The 14,407-nt window shown below is 32.5% G+C and overlaps 1 protein-coding gene and 16 non-coding genes across 17 annotated transcripts in view; 16 read left to right on the forward strand and 1 right to left on the reverse strand.

The window, feature by feature from the left end:
- Positions 1 to 14,407, reverse strand: part of LOC119611897 (CUGBP Elav-like family member 2) — a 34,057-nt gene that overhangs the window by 11,644 nt on the left and 8,006 nt on the right. Inside the window, exon 3 of the mRNA XM_037967605.1 lies at positions 602 to 1,033. Within this exon, the coding sequence (XP_037823533.1) occupies positions 602 to 1,033 (432 nt within the window). The remainder of the gene's footprint in view (positions 1 to 601; positions 1,034 to 14,407) is intronic.
- Trnan-guu lies at positions 8,055 to 8,128 on the forward strand. The gene has a single exon. It is a non-coding gene; the product is annotated as a tRNA-Asn (tRNA).
- Trnan-guu lies at positions 8,271 to 8,344 on the forward strand. Its single transcript has one exon. It is a non-coding gene; the product is annotated as a tRNA-Asn (tRNA).
- Trnan-guu lies at positions 8,628 to 8,701 on the forward strand. Its single transcript has one exon. It is a non-coding gene; the product is annotated as a tRNA-Asn (tRNA).
- Positions 8,947 to 9,020, forward strand: Trnan-guu. Its single transcript has one exon. It is a non-coding gene; the product is annotated as a tRNA-Asn (tRNA).
- Positions 9,316 to 9,389, forward strand: Trnan-guu. The gene has a single exon. It is a non-coding gene; the product is annotated as a tRNA-Asn (tRNA).
- Trnan-guu lies at positions 9,580 to 9,653 on the forward strand. The gene has a single exon. It is a non-coding gene; the product is annotated as a tRNA-Asn (tRNA).
- Trnan-guu lies at positions 9,830 to 9,903 on the forward strand. Its single transcript has one exon. It is a non-coding gene; the product is annotated as a tRNA-Asn (tRNA).
- On the forward strand, positions 10,196 to 10,269 carry Trnan-guu. Its single transcript has one exon. It is a non-coding gene; the product is annotated as a tRNA-Asn (tRNA).
- Positions 10,620 to 10,693, forward strand: Trnan-guu. The gene has a single exon. It is a non-coding gene; the product is annotated as a tRNA-Asn (tRNA).
- Trnan-guu lies at positions 10,905 to 10,978 on the forward strand. Its single transcript has one exon. It is a non-coding gene; the product is annotated as a tRNA-Asn (tRNA).
- Trnan-guu lies at positions 11,164 to 11,237 on the forward strand. Its single transcript has one exon. It is a non-coding gene; the product is annotated as a tRNA-Asn (tRNA).
- On the forward strand, positions 11,515 to 11,588 carry Trnan-guu. The gene has a single exon. It is a non-coding gene; the product is annotated as a tRNA-Asn (tRNA).
- On the forward strand, positions 11,820 to 11,893 carry Trnan-guu. The gene has a single exon. It is a non-coding gene; the product is annotated as a tRNA-Asn (tRNA).
- Trnan-guu lies at positions 12,418 to 12,491 on the forward strand. The gene has a single exon. It is a non-coding gene; the product is annotated as a tRNA-Asn (tRNA).
- Positions 12,731 to 12,804, forward strand: Trnan-guu. The gene has a single exon. It is a non-coding gene; the product is annotated as a tRNA-Asn (tRNA).
- On the forward strand, positions 13,193 to 13,266 carry Trnan-guu. The gene has a single exon. It is a non-coding gene; the product is annotated as a tRNA-Asn (tRNA).

Raw genomic sequence — 14,407 nt, forward strand, 5'->3', positions numbered from 1 at the left:
AAATATATTCAGAACTTCTTAATTATATTTCAGAAAATTCAAAGTGCGACTTGAGAATTTCTGAATTCAGTAAGTCACTCGCTAAGAACAATATGTGTCGATTAAATCCATACAAACGAAAAACTTAAATCATTCCAACAATTTTTTTCAAAAAATTACTTTGGAGATCATAACTGGTTGTATATTTTTGTTTTGCTCAGTGAGAATAATAGCTATAGGCTTACATTTACATCATAGATACACATACATACAAACATATTTCAAAAATATCCATAACTGCTTCGAATGCTGTAACCTGTTAACATATTTAAAATTTACAGAATTTTCAAATATCTGCTTTGCTATAAGTTGTTATTAAATTAAGTTGCATATTATGGTAATAAAATAGGACATTTAGGGAAAAGGAAAAGAAAAAGTAAAAAAAGAGGAGATAAAAATACTATTAATTAGCTTTAAAAGCATGCAATACTAAAGGGGGTGCATTAACTAATTACACACTTAAAACACAAATACATTACAAACAAATAAAACTATTAAATGTTTAGCAAAGTCATTTAATTAAAAACTAAAATTGAAAAAAAGTATAAAAAATTGTACTTACATAAAGCGTGATGATGACCAGTGGGACCAGCAGCAGCAGCAGCAAAATGTGCAGCTAATGAGGGGGGTGTAGCGGCGGCCATAGACATTTGGTGAGCAGCGGTTAGTTGAGCCATATGAGCTTGATGCTGTTGTTGCTGTTGATGATGATGATGGGCTTGCTGTTGTTGCTGATGATGCTGATGCACCTGGGCTGCATTAAATGTAAGAGCCTGAGAAGTGGGTACACCATGATGCTGGCTAGTAGCACCTTGAGTAACATGTGCGGATTGTACTGTGCCGGGATTCAAAGAGGCTAAGGTAACCAGATTTTGCATGGAAATGGGGGTGGCCAATAGTCCGTTGCCAGGAGTAGGGTTGTTGGTGGCAGCGGCGACTGCCGAGGCCGATAATGAAGCAGCTGTGGTACTATGATCCGGTGGGAAATTTAGTCCTGATTTTTTTATCCATTTTTTTTATTTTATAGTTTTTGTATGTATTTTTTTTGTAAGGAATTTTTGAATTGTGTTTTTTTGATGGTTTAAGGTTTATATATAGTTTTTTTTTATACATGACCACACAATCAAGTCAATCATAGACATACCAACAAAATGTATTTTGAACGAATATAAAAAACATAGAAAGAAAACACACCACCCAATTGGATTATTTACATTACAAATAAATTAAATAAAAAATCAAAATAATAATAAAAAAATAAACAATAATAATTTAAAAAAATTCCTTTATCTTTAAAGTATTTGCAAATAAGTGTTAATTTCATAAGTAAGTTTTAAAGAGATTAAAGTTTTTAGATACAAATTTAATTCAAGAATTTGTTGTAGAAAATATGCTAAAATTCCAGTTGCTGTATTAGTTCTGTTCAATATTTCTGGTCTAGTTCTGTTCTAGTTCTGTTCGAGTTCTGGTGCTAGTTCTGTTCTAGTTCTGTTCTAAGTTCTGTTCTAGTTCCTGTTCTAGTTCTGTTCTAAGTGCTGGTTCTAAGTTCTTGTTCTAGTTCTGTTCTAGTTCTGTTCTAGTTCTGTTCTAGTTCTGTTCTAGTTCTGTTCTAGTTCTGTTCTAGTTCTGTTCTAGTTCTGTTCTAGTTCTGTTCTAGTTCTGTTCTAGTTCTGTTCTAGTTCTGTTCTAGTTCTGTTCTAGTTGTGTTCTAGTTGTGTTCTAGTTGTGTTCTAGTTGTGTTCTAGTTGTGTTCTACTTGTGTTCTACTGTGTTCTCTGTGTTCTACTTGTGTTCTAGTTCTGTTCTAGTTCTGTTCTAGTTCTGTTCTAGTTCTGTTCTAGTTCTGTTCTAGTTCTGTTCTAGTTCTGTTCTAGTTCTGTTCTAGTTCTGTTCTAGTTCTGTTCTAGTTCTGTTCTAGTTCTGTTCTAGTTCTGTTCTAGTTCTGTTCTAGTTCTGTTCTAGTTCTGTTCTAGTTCTGTTCTAGTTCTGTTCTAGTTCTGTTCTAGTTCTGTTCTAGTTCTGTTCTAGTTCTGTTCTAGTTCTGTTCTAGTTCTGTTCTAGTTCTGTTCTAGTTCTGTTCTAGTTCTGTTCTAGTTCTGTTCTAGTTCTGTTCTAGTTCTGTTCTAGTTCTGTTCTAGTTCTGTTCTAGTTCTGTTCTAGTTCTGTTCTAGTTCTGTTCTAGTTCTGTTCTGTTCTAGTTCTGTTCTAGTTTGTCTGTTCTAGTTCTGTTCTAGTTCTGTTCTAGTTCTGTTCTAGTTCTGTTCTAGTTCTGTTCTAGTTCTGTTCTAGTTCTGTTCTAGTTCTGTTCTAGTTCTGTTCTAGTTCTGTTCTAGTTCTGTTCTAGTTGTGTTCTAGTTCTGTGTTCTAGTTGTGTTCTACTTGTGTTCTACTTGTGTTCTAGTTGTGTTCTAGTTCTGTTCTAGTTCTGTTCTAGTTCTGTTCTAGTTCTGTTAGTTCTGTTCTAGTTCTGTTCTAGTTCTGTTCTTGTTCTGTTCTAGTTCTGTTCTAGTTCTGTTCTAGTTCTGTTCTAGTTCTGTTCTAGTTCTGTTCTAGTTCTGTTCTAGTTCTGTTCTAGTTCTGTTCTAGTTCTGTTCTAGTTCTGTTCTAGTTCTGTCTAGTTCTGTCTAGTTCTGTTCTAGTTCTGTTCTAGTTCTGTTCTAGTTCTGATCTAGTTCTGATCTAGTTCTGTTCTAGTTCTGTTCTAGTTCCGTTCTAGTTCTGTTCTAGTTCTGTTCTAGTTCTGTTCTAGTTCTGTTCTAGTTCTGTTCTAGTTCTGTTCTAGTTCTGTTCTAGTTCTGTTCTAGTTCTGTTCTAGTTCTGTTCTAGTTCTGTTCTAGTTCTGTTCTAGTTCTGTTCTAGTTCTGTTCTAGTTCTGTTCTAGTTCTGTTCTAGTTCTGCTCTAGTTCTGTTCTAGTTCTGTTCTAGTTCTGTTCTAGTTCTGTTCTAGTTCTGTTCTAGTTCTGTTCTAGTTCTGTTCTAGTTCTGTTCTAGTTCTGTTCTAGTTCTGTTCTAGTTCTGTTCTAGTTCTGTTCTAGTTCTGTTAGTGTTCTAGTTCTGTTCTAGTTCTGTTCTAGTTCTGTTCTAGTTCTGTTCTAGTTCTGTTCTAGTTCTGTTCTAGTTCTGTTCTAGTTCTGTTCTAGTTCTGTTCTAGTTCTGTTCTAGTTCTGTTCTAGTTCTGTTCTAGTTCTGTTCTAGTTCTGTTCTAGTTCTGTTCTAGTTCTCTTCTAGTTCTGTTCTAGTTCTGTTCTAGTTCTGTTCTAGTTCTGTTCTAGTTCTGTTCTAGTTCTTTCTAGTTCTGTTCTAGTTCTGTTCTAGTTCTGTTTCTAGTTCTAGTTCTAGTTCTGTTCTAGTTCTAGTTCTGTTCTAGTTCTGTTCTAGTTATGTTCTAGTTCTGTTCTAGTTCTGTTCTAGTTCTGTTCTATTTCTGTTCTAGTTCTGTTCTAGTTCTGTTTTAGTTCTGTTCTAGTTTTGTTCTAGTTTTGTTCTAGTTCTGTTCTAGTTCTGTTCTAGTGTTCTAGTTTTGTTCTAGTTCTGTTCTTTTTCCGTTCGAGTTCTGTTCTAGTTCAGTTCTGCTTTTGTTCTAGATCTGTTCTAGTTCAGTTCTAGTTTTGATCTAGATCTGTTCTATTTCTGTTATAGTTCCATTTAGATTTTCTAAAAATGTTTAATACAAATACAATTTTACTGGTAATTTTATTAAAAGGAAAAGGAAATATTTTTTAAATAAACGTATACATACAAAACAACATAATAATACAAAATCAAAGAAAAAATCAAGGCAATAAATCAAAATTAAACACAAAAAAAAATAAATATTTAAATCAAAAGAAAAAAATAATTATTCAACGTTTACTGTTTGTTTTATGCAAAAATAGAAAAAAATGCTGTTAGACAAAGTAAAACAATTTAGTTTGATTTTTTAACTAAAATACATTAAAAGTTTTAAATTTCTTTATATATGATGTTGCAGTTTTTAAAATTTTTTTTAGCCAAATATAGAGTATTTTCCATTAAAAAGGCATTTTAGTTAATTAGCAAAATTTATATAAAATGTAATTTATGTAGAATTTAATTATAATTGCAATTTGTGTATATAAGATAGAATATTACATAGAACATGAGATAGAGAGAATACACAACACGCACACATTTACTTGGTAAAACTGACATTTAGTTTATTTGTTTACAGGGTACGAGAGAGAAACGTAAAATTGTTTGACACATGCTAACAAAAATTAAAACTAAAACAAACTAACACGAAGAGTTGATGTTTAAAACTATAAAAAAAATTTGTTAATTATCAGTTTTATTAAGCCCAAAATAGTTTTAATTTTTTAATGAAATGCAAATGTTTCGGATCACTTTAGATGATTTAAATTAGTGCCCTAAAGTAGGCAATATATAATAACAAACTTTAACTGATCTTGTTTGCATGCTGAGATCTGTTTACCATTTAAGTTGGTTCCCTGAAATATACTTTGGTTTTATGATCTTTTGTTAAATAATGCAAGTTAAAAGCAGCTATTTAAGATAATTATTTCTATAAAATATTTCTAACAGTAAATTACTTTTAAATTTCAAATTCATTTACAATTTTCTTTTCTCAAAAACATTTTTCAAGTGATTAAACACGCATACCAACTCTTACAAGAATAAATGAACTAAAGCAGCAAAGATTTTGTTTATACTGATGCACGTAGAAGAACCACCACCTCCACTGGCGCCTTTGTTTACCTTGTTGAAAGTATTTTAAGTAGAAAAGAAGTAAGAAAACAAAGAAAAGTTGGATTCTTTTTGTTGATTTTCTATTCAAGTTTTTATTTTAACATTTCGTTTGCATTTTTGTACTTTTTTGCATCGTCAAAAATTCCCTTTATAGTTTAGTACTTCAAAGGCGTTTTTGTAAGTACAATGTCCTTTGAGGCATATTTACACGGAAAGAGATTGTTAAGCTGTTAACTTCCAGCCGACAAGTTATGAGCTTTAACATTGCGAATTAAAATCAATAATAGAGCCACAAATTAAATATAAAATTTAGAGTATTTCAGTAATTTAGAGATTTGATCTTTTCTCCGTGTAGAGGTATTTTACGATCAGTTTCTTTTTGTAATATATTCTTACATGCGTTTAAATACCAAGCCCAACAGGTAATTTAAAATGCTTAGTATCTCCTTCTTTGTTGTTTAGAGCAACTTTGTGTGTTTTTTTCTCAAAGTTCATCTAAAATGTTAAGGGCCCGCAGAAAATTTAACTTGCTACTTTAATTTTTTTCCTCCATTTTCCGTCTTACTGCTAAAATAGTTTTCTTTATTTTTCTCAAACAAGAATTTTTGTTGAGAAATAAAGAAAAAAAAACTAACTCTTGAATGAAAATAGTTTATGTACTTGAAGAAATTGTGGTAATATTTTTATTTTATCGTATAGAAGTTTAGATTATGTTTTATTTTGTGGCAATTAATTTCCGTTAAGGGATCTAAAAAAAACCGTACTGCTTCAGTTCCAGGTCAGTTCTAGTTCAGTTCTAGTTCAGTTCTAGTTCAGTTCTAGTTCAGTTCTAGTTCAGTTCTAGTTCAGTTCTAGTTCAGTTCTAGTTCAGTTCTAGTTCAGTTCTAGTTCAGTTCTAGTTCAGTTCTAGTTCAGTTCTAGTTCAGTTCTAGTTCAGTTCTAGTTCAGTTCTAGTTCAGTTCTAGTTCAGTTCTAGTTCAGTTCTAGTTCAGTTCTAGTTTCATTTCTAGTTCAGTTCTAGTTCAGTTCTAGTTCAGTTCTAGTTTCAGTTCTAGTTCAGTTCTAGTTCAGTTCTAGTTCAGTTCTAGTTCAGTTCTAGTTCAGTTCTAGTTCAGTTCTAGTTCAGTTCTAGTTCAGTTCTAGTTCAGTTCTAGTTCAGTTTTAGTTCAGTTCTAGTTCAGTTCTAGTTCAGTTCTAGTTCAGTTCTAGTTCAGTTCTAGTTCAGTGGCTAGTTTCAGTTCTAGTTCATCGTTCGTTGTAGGTTAGTTCTAGCTCAGTTCTAGTTATTCTAGTTCGTTCTAGTCTAGTTCTAGTTCAGTTCTAGTTCAGTCTAGTTCAGTTCTAGTTCAGTTCTAGTTCAGTTCTAGTTCAGTTCTAGTTCAGTTCTAGTTCAGTTCTAGTTCAGTTCTAGTTCATTTCTAGTTCAGTTCTAGTTCAGTTCTAGTTCAGTTCTAGTTCAGTTCTAGTTCAGTTCTAGTTCAGTTCTAGTTCAGTTCTAGTTCAGTTCTAGTTCAGTTCTAGTTCAGTTCTAGTTCAGTTCTAGTTCAGGTTCTAGTTCAGTTCTAGTTCAGTTCTAGTTCAGTTCTAGTTCAGTTTCTAGTTCAGTTCTAGTTCAGTTCTATTTCAGTTCTAGTTCAGTTCTAGTTCAGTCTATTCAGTTATAGTTCAGTTCTAGTTCAGTTCTAGTTCAAGTTCTAGTTCAGTTCTAGTTCAGTTCTAGTTTCAATTCTAGTTCAGTTGTAGTTCATTTCTAGTTCAGTTCTAGTTCAGTTCTAGTTCATTTCTAGTTCAGTTCTAGTTCAAGTTCTAGGTCAGTTCTAGTTCAGTTCTAGTTCAGTTCTGTAGTTCAGTTCTAGTCAGTTCTAGTTCTAGTTCAGTTCTAGTTCAGTTCTAGTTCAGTTCTAGTTCAGTTCTAGGTTCAGTTCTAGTTCAGTTCTAGTTCAGTTCTAGTTCAGGTTCTAGTTCAGTTCTAGTTCAGTTCTAGTTCAGTTCTAGTTCAGTTCTAGTTCAGTTCTAGTTCAGTTCTAGTTCAGTTCTAGTTCAGTTCTAGTTCAGTTCTAGTTCAGTTCTAGTTCAGTTCTAGTTCAGTTCTAGTTCAGTTCTAGTTCCAGTTCTAGTTCAGTTCTAGTCAGTTCTAGTTTCAGTTCTAGTTCAGTTCTAGTTCAGTTCTAGTTCAGTTCTAGTTCAGTTCTAGTTCAGGTCTAGTTCAGTTCTAGTTCAGTTCTAGTTCAGTTCTAGTTCAGTTCTAGTTCAGTTCTAGTTCAGTTCTAGTTCAGTTCTAGTTCAGTTCTAGTTCAGTTCGTTATAGTTCAGTTCTAGTTCAGTTCTAGTTCAGTTCTAGTTCAGTTCTAGTTCAGTTCTAGTTCAGTTCTAGTTCAATTCTAGTTCAGTTGTAGTTCAGTTCTAGTTCAGTTCTAGTTCAGTTCTAGGTCAGTTCTAGTTCAGTTCTAGTTCAGTTCAGTTCTAGTTCAGTTCTAGTTCAGTTCTAGTTCAGTTCTAGTTTAGTTCTAGTTCTAGTTCAGTTTTAGTTCAGTTCTAGTTCAGTTCTAGTTCAGTTCTAGTTCAGTTCTAGTTTAGTTCTAGTTCAGTTCTAGTTCAGTTCTAGTTCAGTACTAGTTCAGTTCTAGTTCAGTTCTAGTTCAGTTCTAGTTCAGTTCTAGTTTAGTTCTAGTTCAGTTCTAGTTCAGTTCTAGTTCAGTTCTAGTTCAGTTCTAGTTCAGTTCTTGTTCAGTCCTAGTTCTAGTTTAGTTCTACCTATCTATGAACTGTGTGCAGATGCGTTTTAATTTAATCAGCAATTATCTCTAGATATTAACAAAAAATAATAAATTTTTTTATAAAACACCAAATAAACACTATTGTTAACAACCTTTTCAATACATTTGTATGTATATTAGGTTGTTTTCTATAGTTAGAATGAAGAGTAAAGTTTATTTTACTCTCCGCTTCAATCATGTATTCTCAAAATACTGTTGATAAAGTCTAAAAATAAACTTTGTTTTCGTTTCCATAAACCGATTGTAATAAATATACATACATGTAGTATATGTATGTATATGATTGCGTATATTGTATGTATAAGATTTTGTTATTGTAAAATGTATTGGATTTTTTGCGCATTCACCAGTTAGAATAACGATGACTAAAGAAATCAGTTCAGTTGAAAGTAGTACCCATTTATTAGTGTGTTTTAGCAGAAAAGTTCTTTATGTTATATTGCTGTTCGTTGTTCGTTCATATTACGTTAATGCTACGTTACGTATCAGCATTTAGACGCAACGACGCCATCAGCCTCCGTGGCGCAATTGGCTAGCGCGTTCGGCTGTTAACCGAAAGGTTGGTGGTTCGAGCCCACCCGGGGGCGCATAATTTTTTATTGTATTATTTTTTAAATTAATTAAAACATTTTATTTAAATAATTATTAAATAGTTTGAATATATTAAAATTTTATTTAAACACGGTTCATAATACTCAATAATCTTTAATTCTGTGCAATGTCACAAGTGCCTCCGTGGCGCAATTGGCTAGCGCGTTCGGCTGTTAACCGAAAGGTTGGTGGTTCGAGCCCACCCGGGGGCGTTTCAAATATTTTCTAAATATAGCTCTTTAATTTCAGAAAAAGAAAGTTATGATGTAATGGTTCGAATTTGGTCAGTTTACTAAATTAGAAGAGATATTATCTTAGAAAAGATTAGGAGCCGGTTACTTGATGGGTGCTTCGACATTAATTGCGGTCATTTAGATTTAGAGTTTAAAGGTCATAAAATTATGACAGAAAGTTCGTGAAAAAAATTCATCTTTAATATATTTTTACTATAAATAACACTTTTTAGAATTTGTTTAACTGCACAGTGGTCATGTAGCCTCCGTGGCGCAATTGGCTAGCGCGTTCGGCTGTTAACCGAAAGGTTGGTGGTTCGAGCCCACCCGGGGGCGCAAAACTTTTTTGGATTTGGATTGCTGTAATTATAACTAGATAAATTATTAACTTATTTAGAAAATATCATAAAAGAAGGTATAAACTCAATTTCTTATCTTTGATTGTAAAGGACATGCAAGATCTAACAGACCTATGAGAACAGGATCAAATATTTTGTTAGAAATTCAGAACATACTTTAGAACTTATTATATTTTTTTTTATATTTTAAATAAAACTTTAATTTGTCAGCCGAAAATACATGCCTCCGTGGCGCAATTGGCTAGCGCGTTCGGCTGTTAACCGAAAGGTTGGTGGTTCGAGCCCACCCGGGGGCGCAGTACCTTTTTTTATATTCCAGTGATAATATAAACAAATTTATGCATATTAGAATGCTAATATGAACATACATAGCTTTTTAAGTTATTATCTTAAAATTGGAGGCAAACAAATAAAATATTCAATTTCGCAGTTTTTGCTGGGCCAGTTACAATTTTTATGTTATACTCAATAAATTATTTAAAAGTTAGTTAACATTTTAAGTAATTGTTTTTTGTAATTCCCGAACAAAATTTCCATTTAAATTACTCTGAGAGAATGATTAGTTTCAACTAATATTGCAACTGTTCCATGGCCTCCGTGGCGCAATTGGCTAGCGCGTTCGGCTGTTAACCGAAAGGTTGGTGGTTCGAGCCCACCCGGGGGCGTCAAGATTTTTTTTAGTTTAGTTAATTGATATGAAATATTTAGCTCTAAAGAAGTAATGTTATCCCAATTCCATGAAATTTTGAGAAGAAATTAAAGGATATTTTGCTGATTTTTATCATATTTTCTGTTTAATTTGAAAACTAATTGATTTGTATTCTAATGTCCGTATTATCGCACAGTGGGCACATAGCCTCCGTGGCGCAATTGGCTAGCGCGTTCGGCTGTTAACCGAAAGGTTGGTGGTTCGAGCCCACCCGGGGGCGTAAATTTTTTAGTTAGTTTGAGACTCAAAAGCAAAATATAAAAGAGAATAAATAAATTATTCCAATTATAGTATGCCAGAGAGGTCCTTTTTAACAAAAATTAAACAAATTTACTATTCATATTTAAATAGAAGTTTTGCATTCTAATTTTATCTGTACTGCACAGTGGTCACATGGCCTCCGTGGCGCAATTGGCTAGCGCGTTCGGCTGTTAACCGAAAGGTTGGTGGTTCGAGCCCACCCGGGGGCGCAACATCTTTTTAGTGTTTATTTTACATATTCATAATTTTTTATTTTATTATGTATATGCAAAACTTTGAAAGTTTTTCAAAACTTTCGAAAATATTTTTATTTTTCATTATTTTACATTTTAAAAGTTTAAAATATAAAAGAATTACAGATGAGAATCCGTTGACTATTTTTATAAATTAATCTTACTACCAATGAGATATATGAGAAATATTTGTAATTCTCGTATCATTTTTTCATATAATATACTAAGAAAGTAATTAATCCTCATAAGTTTACGATAGTGACGCGTAGCCTCCGTGGCGCAATTGGCTAGCGCGTTCGGCTGTTAACCGAAAGGTTGGTGGTTCGAGCCCACCCGGGGGCGCACAACTTTTTATAAGTAATTGAAGAAGAGGTAAACAATGCAGATTTAATGCAGAGTCATGCATGCATTAAATCAGTCGTGTGAAGGAAGAAGTATCCTTAAGAAGAAGATAGCTTTTGATGAAGCTTTAAGTTCCAATGCAAAAAGTTGGTATATATATAAGCTACTGGTTATTTGAAGCTACTACAATTTATAACCGAAGTATTTTATAAGCAGTGTCTTCTAGAAACTAAGACAAAGTTCCAGATATCGTCTGGTTAAGGATTTCAGTAAACTCCTTAAGGATATTTTCCAACTGTCAATAATAAAGTATTAAGTTTTTATGTGACTCTAAGGTATAGTGACTATATGCCTCCGTGGCGCAATTGGCTAGCGCGTTCGGCTGTTAACCGAAAGGTTGGTGGTTCGAGCCCACCCGGGGGCGCGTAATTCTTTTTAATTGCTTATTTTAAAATTTACTTTGATTTTTAGCTCAATTTATGGAAACAATTTTTTTTAGATATTTTCCAACCTTTTGTGACATTTTTCTTATGAAATTAATATGTGTAGAACAAAAATATACTATATAATTCTCATTATCTTTTTTTCTAAATCAATTGTTATATAAATATCACTAGATATTCGCTGGAGCCAAAGCCTCCGTGGCGCAATTGGCTAGCGCGTTCGGCTGTTAACCGAAAGGTTGGTGGTTCGAGCCCACCCGGGGGCGTATGATTATTTTGATTTGTAATCGCTATGATATTTTTTATGACTCTGTGTTAGGTCTTAAATTTTTGCAATTCTAATCAGTAATAAAATCCAATTTTTAATTTTTCTAGAGAACAACGATGTATTCTAAGAAATTATTTTTGGAAACCATTTTTTGGAAAAATATTTTCGCACAGTGGGCACATTGCCTCCGTGGCGCAATTGGCTAGCGCGTTCGGCTGTTAACCGAAAGGTTGGTGGTTCGAGCCCACCCGGGGGCGTTTCAAATATTTTCTAAAAATTGCCCTTTAAAAACAGAAACATAAAGTTATTATGTAATGTTTGGAATTTGGTCAGTTTACGATGCTTAGAAAAGCTCTTTAACCGCTTACACTTGGTGGTGGGTGTTACCACATAAATTGTGGTCACTTAGATTTTGGCTTCAAAAGTCATAACATTATAAAAGAAAGTTGATGAAAAATTCATCTTTAAATATTTTTACTATAAATAACATTTTTTTTTTTTTTTGAAATTGTTTAACTGGACAGTGGTCATGTAGCCTCCGTGGCGCAATTGGCTAGCGCGTTCGGCTGTTAACCGAAAGGTTGGTGGTTCGAGCCCACCCGGGGGCGCAACTATTTTGTATTATTACATCTGTACAGATTTAAATTCAAAACTAAAGAAAATATTATAACATTAATAAAGTAATTATCAAATCATCTGTAATCATTATTAACTTAGACATGGTTTTTTATTGTTAGATGGTAAAACGTAATCCTTTAGATGATGAAGGCATTAATTATTCCATTTAACCCTTTCTTTTCTGGTATTTATAATCCATTTAACTGAGCAGTGCTGCACATGCCTCCGTGGCGCAATTGGCTAGCGCGTTCGGCTGTTAACCGAAAGGTTGGTGGTTCGAGCCCACCCGGGGGCGATTGCTTTTAAAAGTAAGCTTTCTTTAGCGCAGTAAAAAATTATGTATATTCCTTGGTAGGTCTTGGTCCCGTCCCCTGTGTTTATAGATAGATCGAGATCATCTCGAGTTCTTAAGAAGAATAACTTTAAAAGTCAATTTCTATATACATATTGGGCTTCAAATATTTCGAAAAAAGTTTCTAAGGAAATTCGGTCAGGTCCTATAATAAAGACAAGTTTGAATTATTTTGCTGATTAAGGGATTTAAATCCGCTATCTAAATCTATTTGAGAGAATGGTAATTTGTGAGCTTTCTTTTTTAATACTGTTTAGGAATTAGAACATATGTATTTGGTTATGTAATGTTCGCTAACTGAATAAAGGATAAATGATGAAGTGATCTGCAAATTTTTGACCTATTAAAAACTGAATTCGATTAGTTATTATGTAGTAAAGTTTTGAGGTCAGAGTTTCATTTCTTTTACTTTTGGACTTATGTATGTAAAGTTGACCTTTGAAATTTTTGCTTCAGACCCCTCATATGCCTCCGTGGCGCAATTGGCTAGCGCGTTCGGCTGTTAACCGAAAGGTTGGTGGTTCGAGCCCACCCGGGGGCGCAAAAGCTTTTTTTTTGCAGTATTTCATATTAAATTTAAAATTGAAATTAGAATATAAGAGAATCCTTTGAATTTGATTAAAAATTGATGGTATCATCTTCTTTTATTTGTTTAGAATACATTATTTTCTTAAGAAATGTTATTTCTGTTACATTGGTCCTTGAGGATTAAGGACCTGGAGGATTTTCAATCCTCAGATTTATGTGTAAATAGCTAATAGGTCGCACAGTGGGCATATAGCCTCCGTGGCGCAATTGGCTAGCGCGTTCGGCTGTTAACCGAAAGGTTGGTGGTTCGAGCCCACCCGGGGGCGCATTGAATTTTTTATTATTTTATTTTTTTCCAAAATTTATTATGTATTAACTTTTAGTTGCACTTTCTAGAAAGTTCGACTTAAAAATAATTTACATTATTTAAAGTTTTGTAAATTATTAGTTAAAATAAATAATTTCTTTAAAATTCATATTTTAATGTGATAGTTAAATATTAATTTATTCAAATACATAAATATTTAGTTTATTTTTAGCTTGTGTATGTAAGTAGATATGTATGTGTATATCAGTAATTTTTATAAATTTTCTTCAAGTTCGCAAACTAAAGTTAAACTGAAGCATAAGAATAGTTCTTTAACTAAACCACCCTTAATGTAGAAATATACTGATTCAATTTCAAATATCTCTATAAACGCACAGTGGGTATAAGCCTCCGTGGCGCAATTGGCTAGCGCGTTCGGCTGTTAACCGAAAGGTTGGTGGTTCGAGCCCACCCGGGGGCGCATATAAACTTTTTATATTATTTTTTTAAATTTAGTTTTTTGTTATTACATAATAATAATTTAAATCATCTTTATTGGAAACATTTGCATTTCTTCGACTTTTTTGCTGCCAAACTATTTTTGTATTTGACAGTAAAACATCCCACGTGTATGATTAAACAAATGCTTAACTAATTTTGATAAAACACAAAAAAAAAACTATATAAAAAATTATAACAGAATACATATAAAGATTTGGTTTTTGGGTTTTGCTTTCTTATTTTGGCATATTTCAATTATTATGCATAAATTTCACAGGTTTATTTTAAACAAAAATAAAAGTGAAGGGGAGAGGTGTGAAAAGAAATGAATTAGTGCTGTAATTTTAAGAAGAAAGTACTCGTTTTGAAGAAAGCTTTATAGGTTGACATAATGAAAACTATTAGGGTTTAGTGGAAAACGAAAGCTTTTCCACAAATTTTACCAAAATCTAATGATTTTTCAAAAAGAAAGCGTTATAGGTTAACATGACAAAAACTTTTAGGATTTAGCAAAAAAACGAAAGCTTTTTCAGAAAGAAAAAGTTCCTTGAAAGACTTCGTTAAAGCTTTTTTGAATAATAATCACTGATTTTGTCTTTTTCCAAGAAAAAAGTTTCAAATTTTAATGAGATAAAGTTTTCAACGAAAAAAATAAATTCTATGAGAGATTTCGTGAAGGCATTCTTTCAATAATAAAGCTTAATTTTTGTTAAAATTATAAGCAATAGAAAACGTTAGATTCAGTTGAAAATTAAAGCTTTTCCAGAAGGAAATATGTTCTGTGCGAGATTTATTGGAATAAAAAAGCTTTATGAAAAGAGATTTTGTAAAAGCTTTCTTGAATTATAAACCTAAATTTTGTCAAAATATATCGCTCTTTTCCAAAAGAAAAAGTTGCAAGTTTTAAAAGCATTTTTTCAAAAATAAAGATCTTAAAGAAGAATAAACGTTTGATTCAATCGAAAATGAAAGCTTTTCCAGAAGGATATATGTTTTGTAAGAGATTTTTGAAATAAAAGAGCAATTCCAAATGAAAACTTTTAGGATTTAGTGGAAAACGAAAGCTTTTCCACAAATTTTACCAAAATCTAATGATTTTCCAAAAAGAAAGCGTTATAGGT

Source organism: Lucilia sericata, unplaced genomic scaffold (assembly GCF_015586225.1).
Source record: "Lucilia sericata isolate MDLA Ls3-8-SP2 unplaced genomic scaffold, ASM1558622v1 Contig001556F_arrow, whole genome shotgun sequence".
NCBI lineage: Eukaryota > Metazoa > Arthropoda > Insecta > Diptera > Calliphoridae > Lucilia > Lucilia sericata.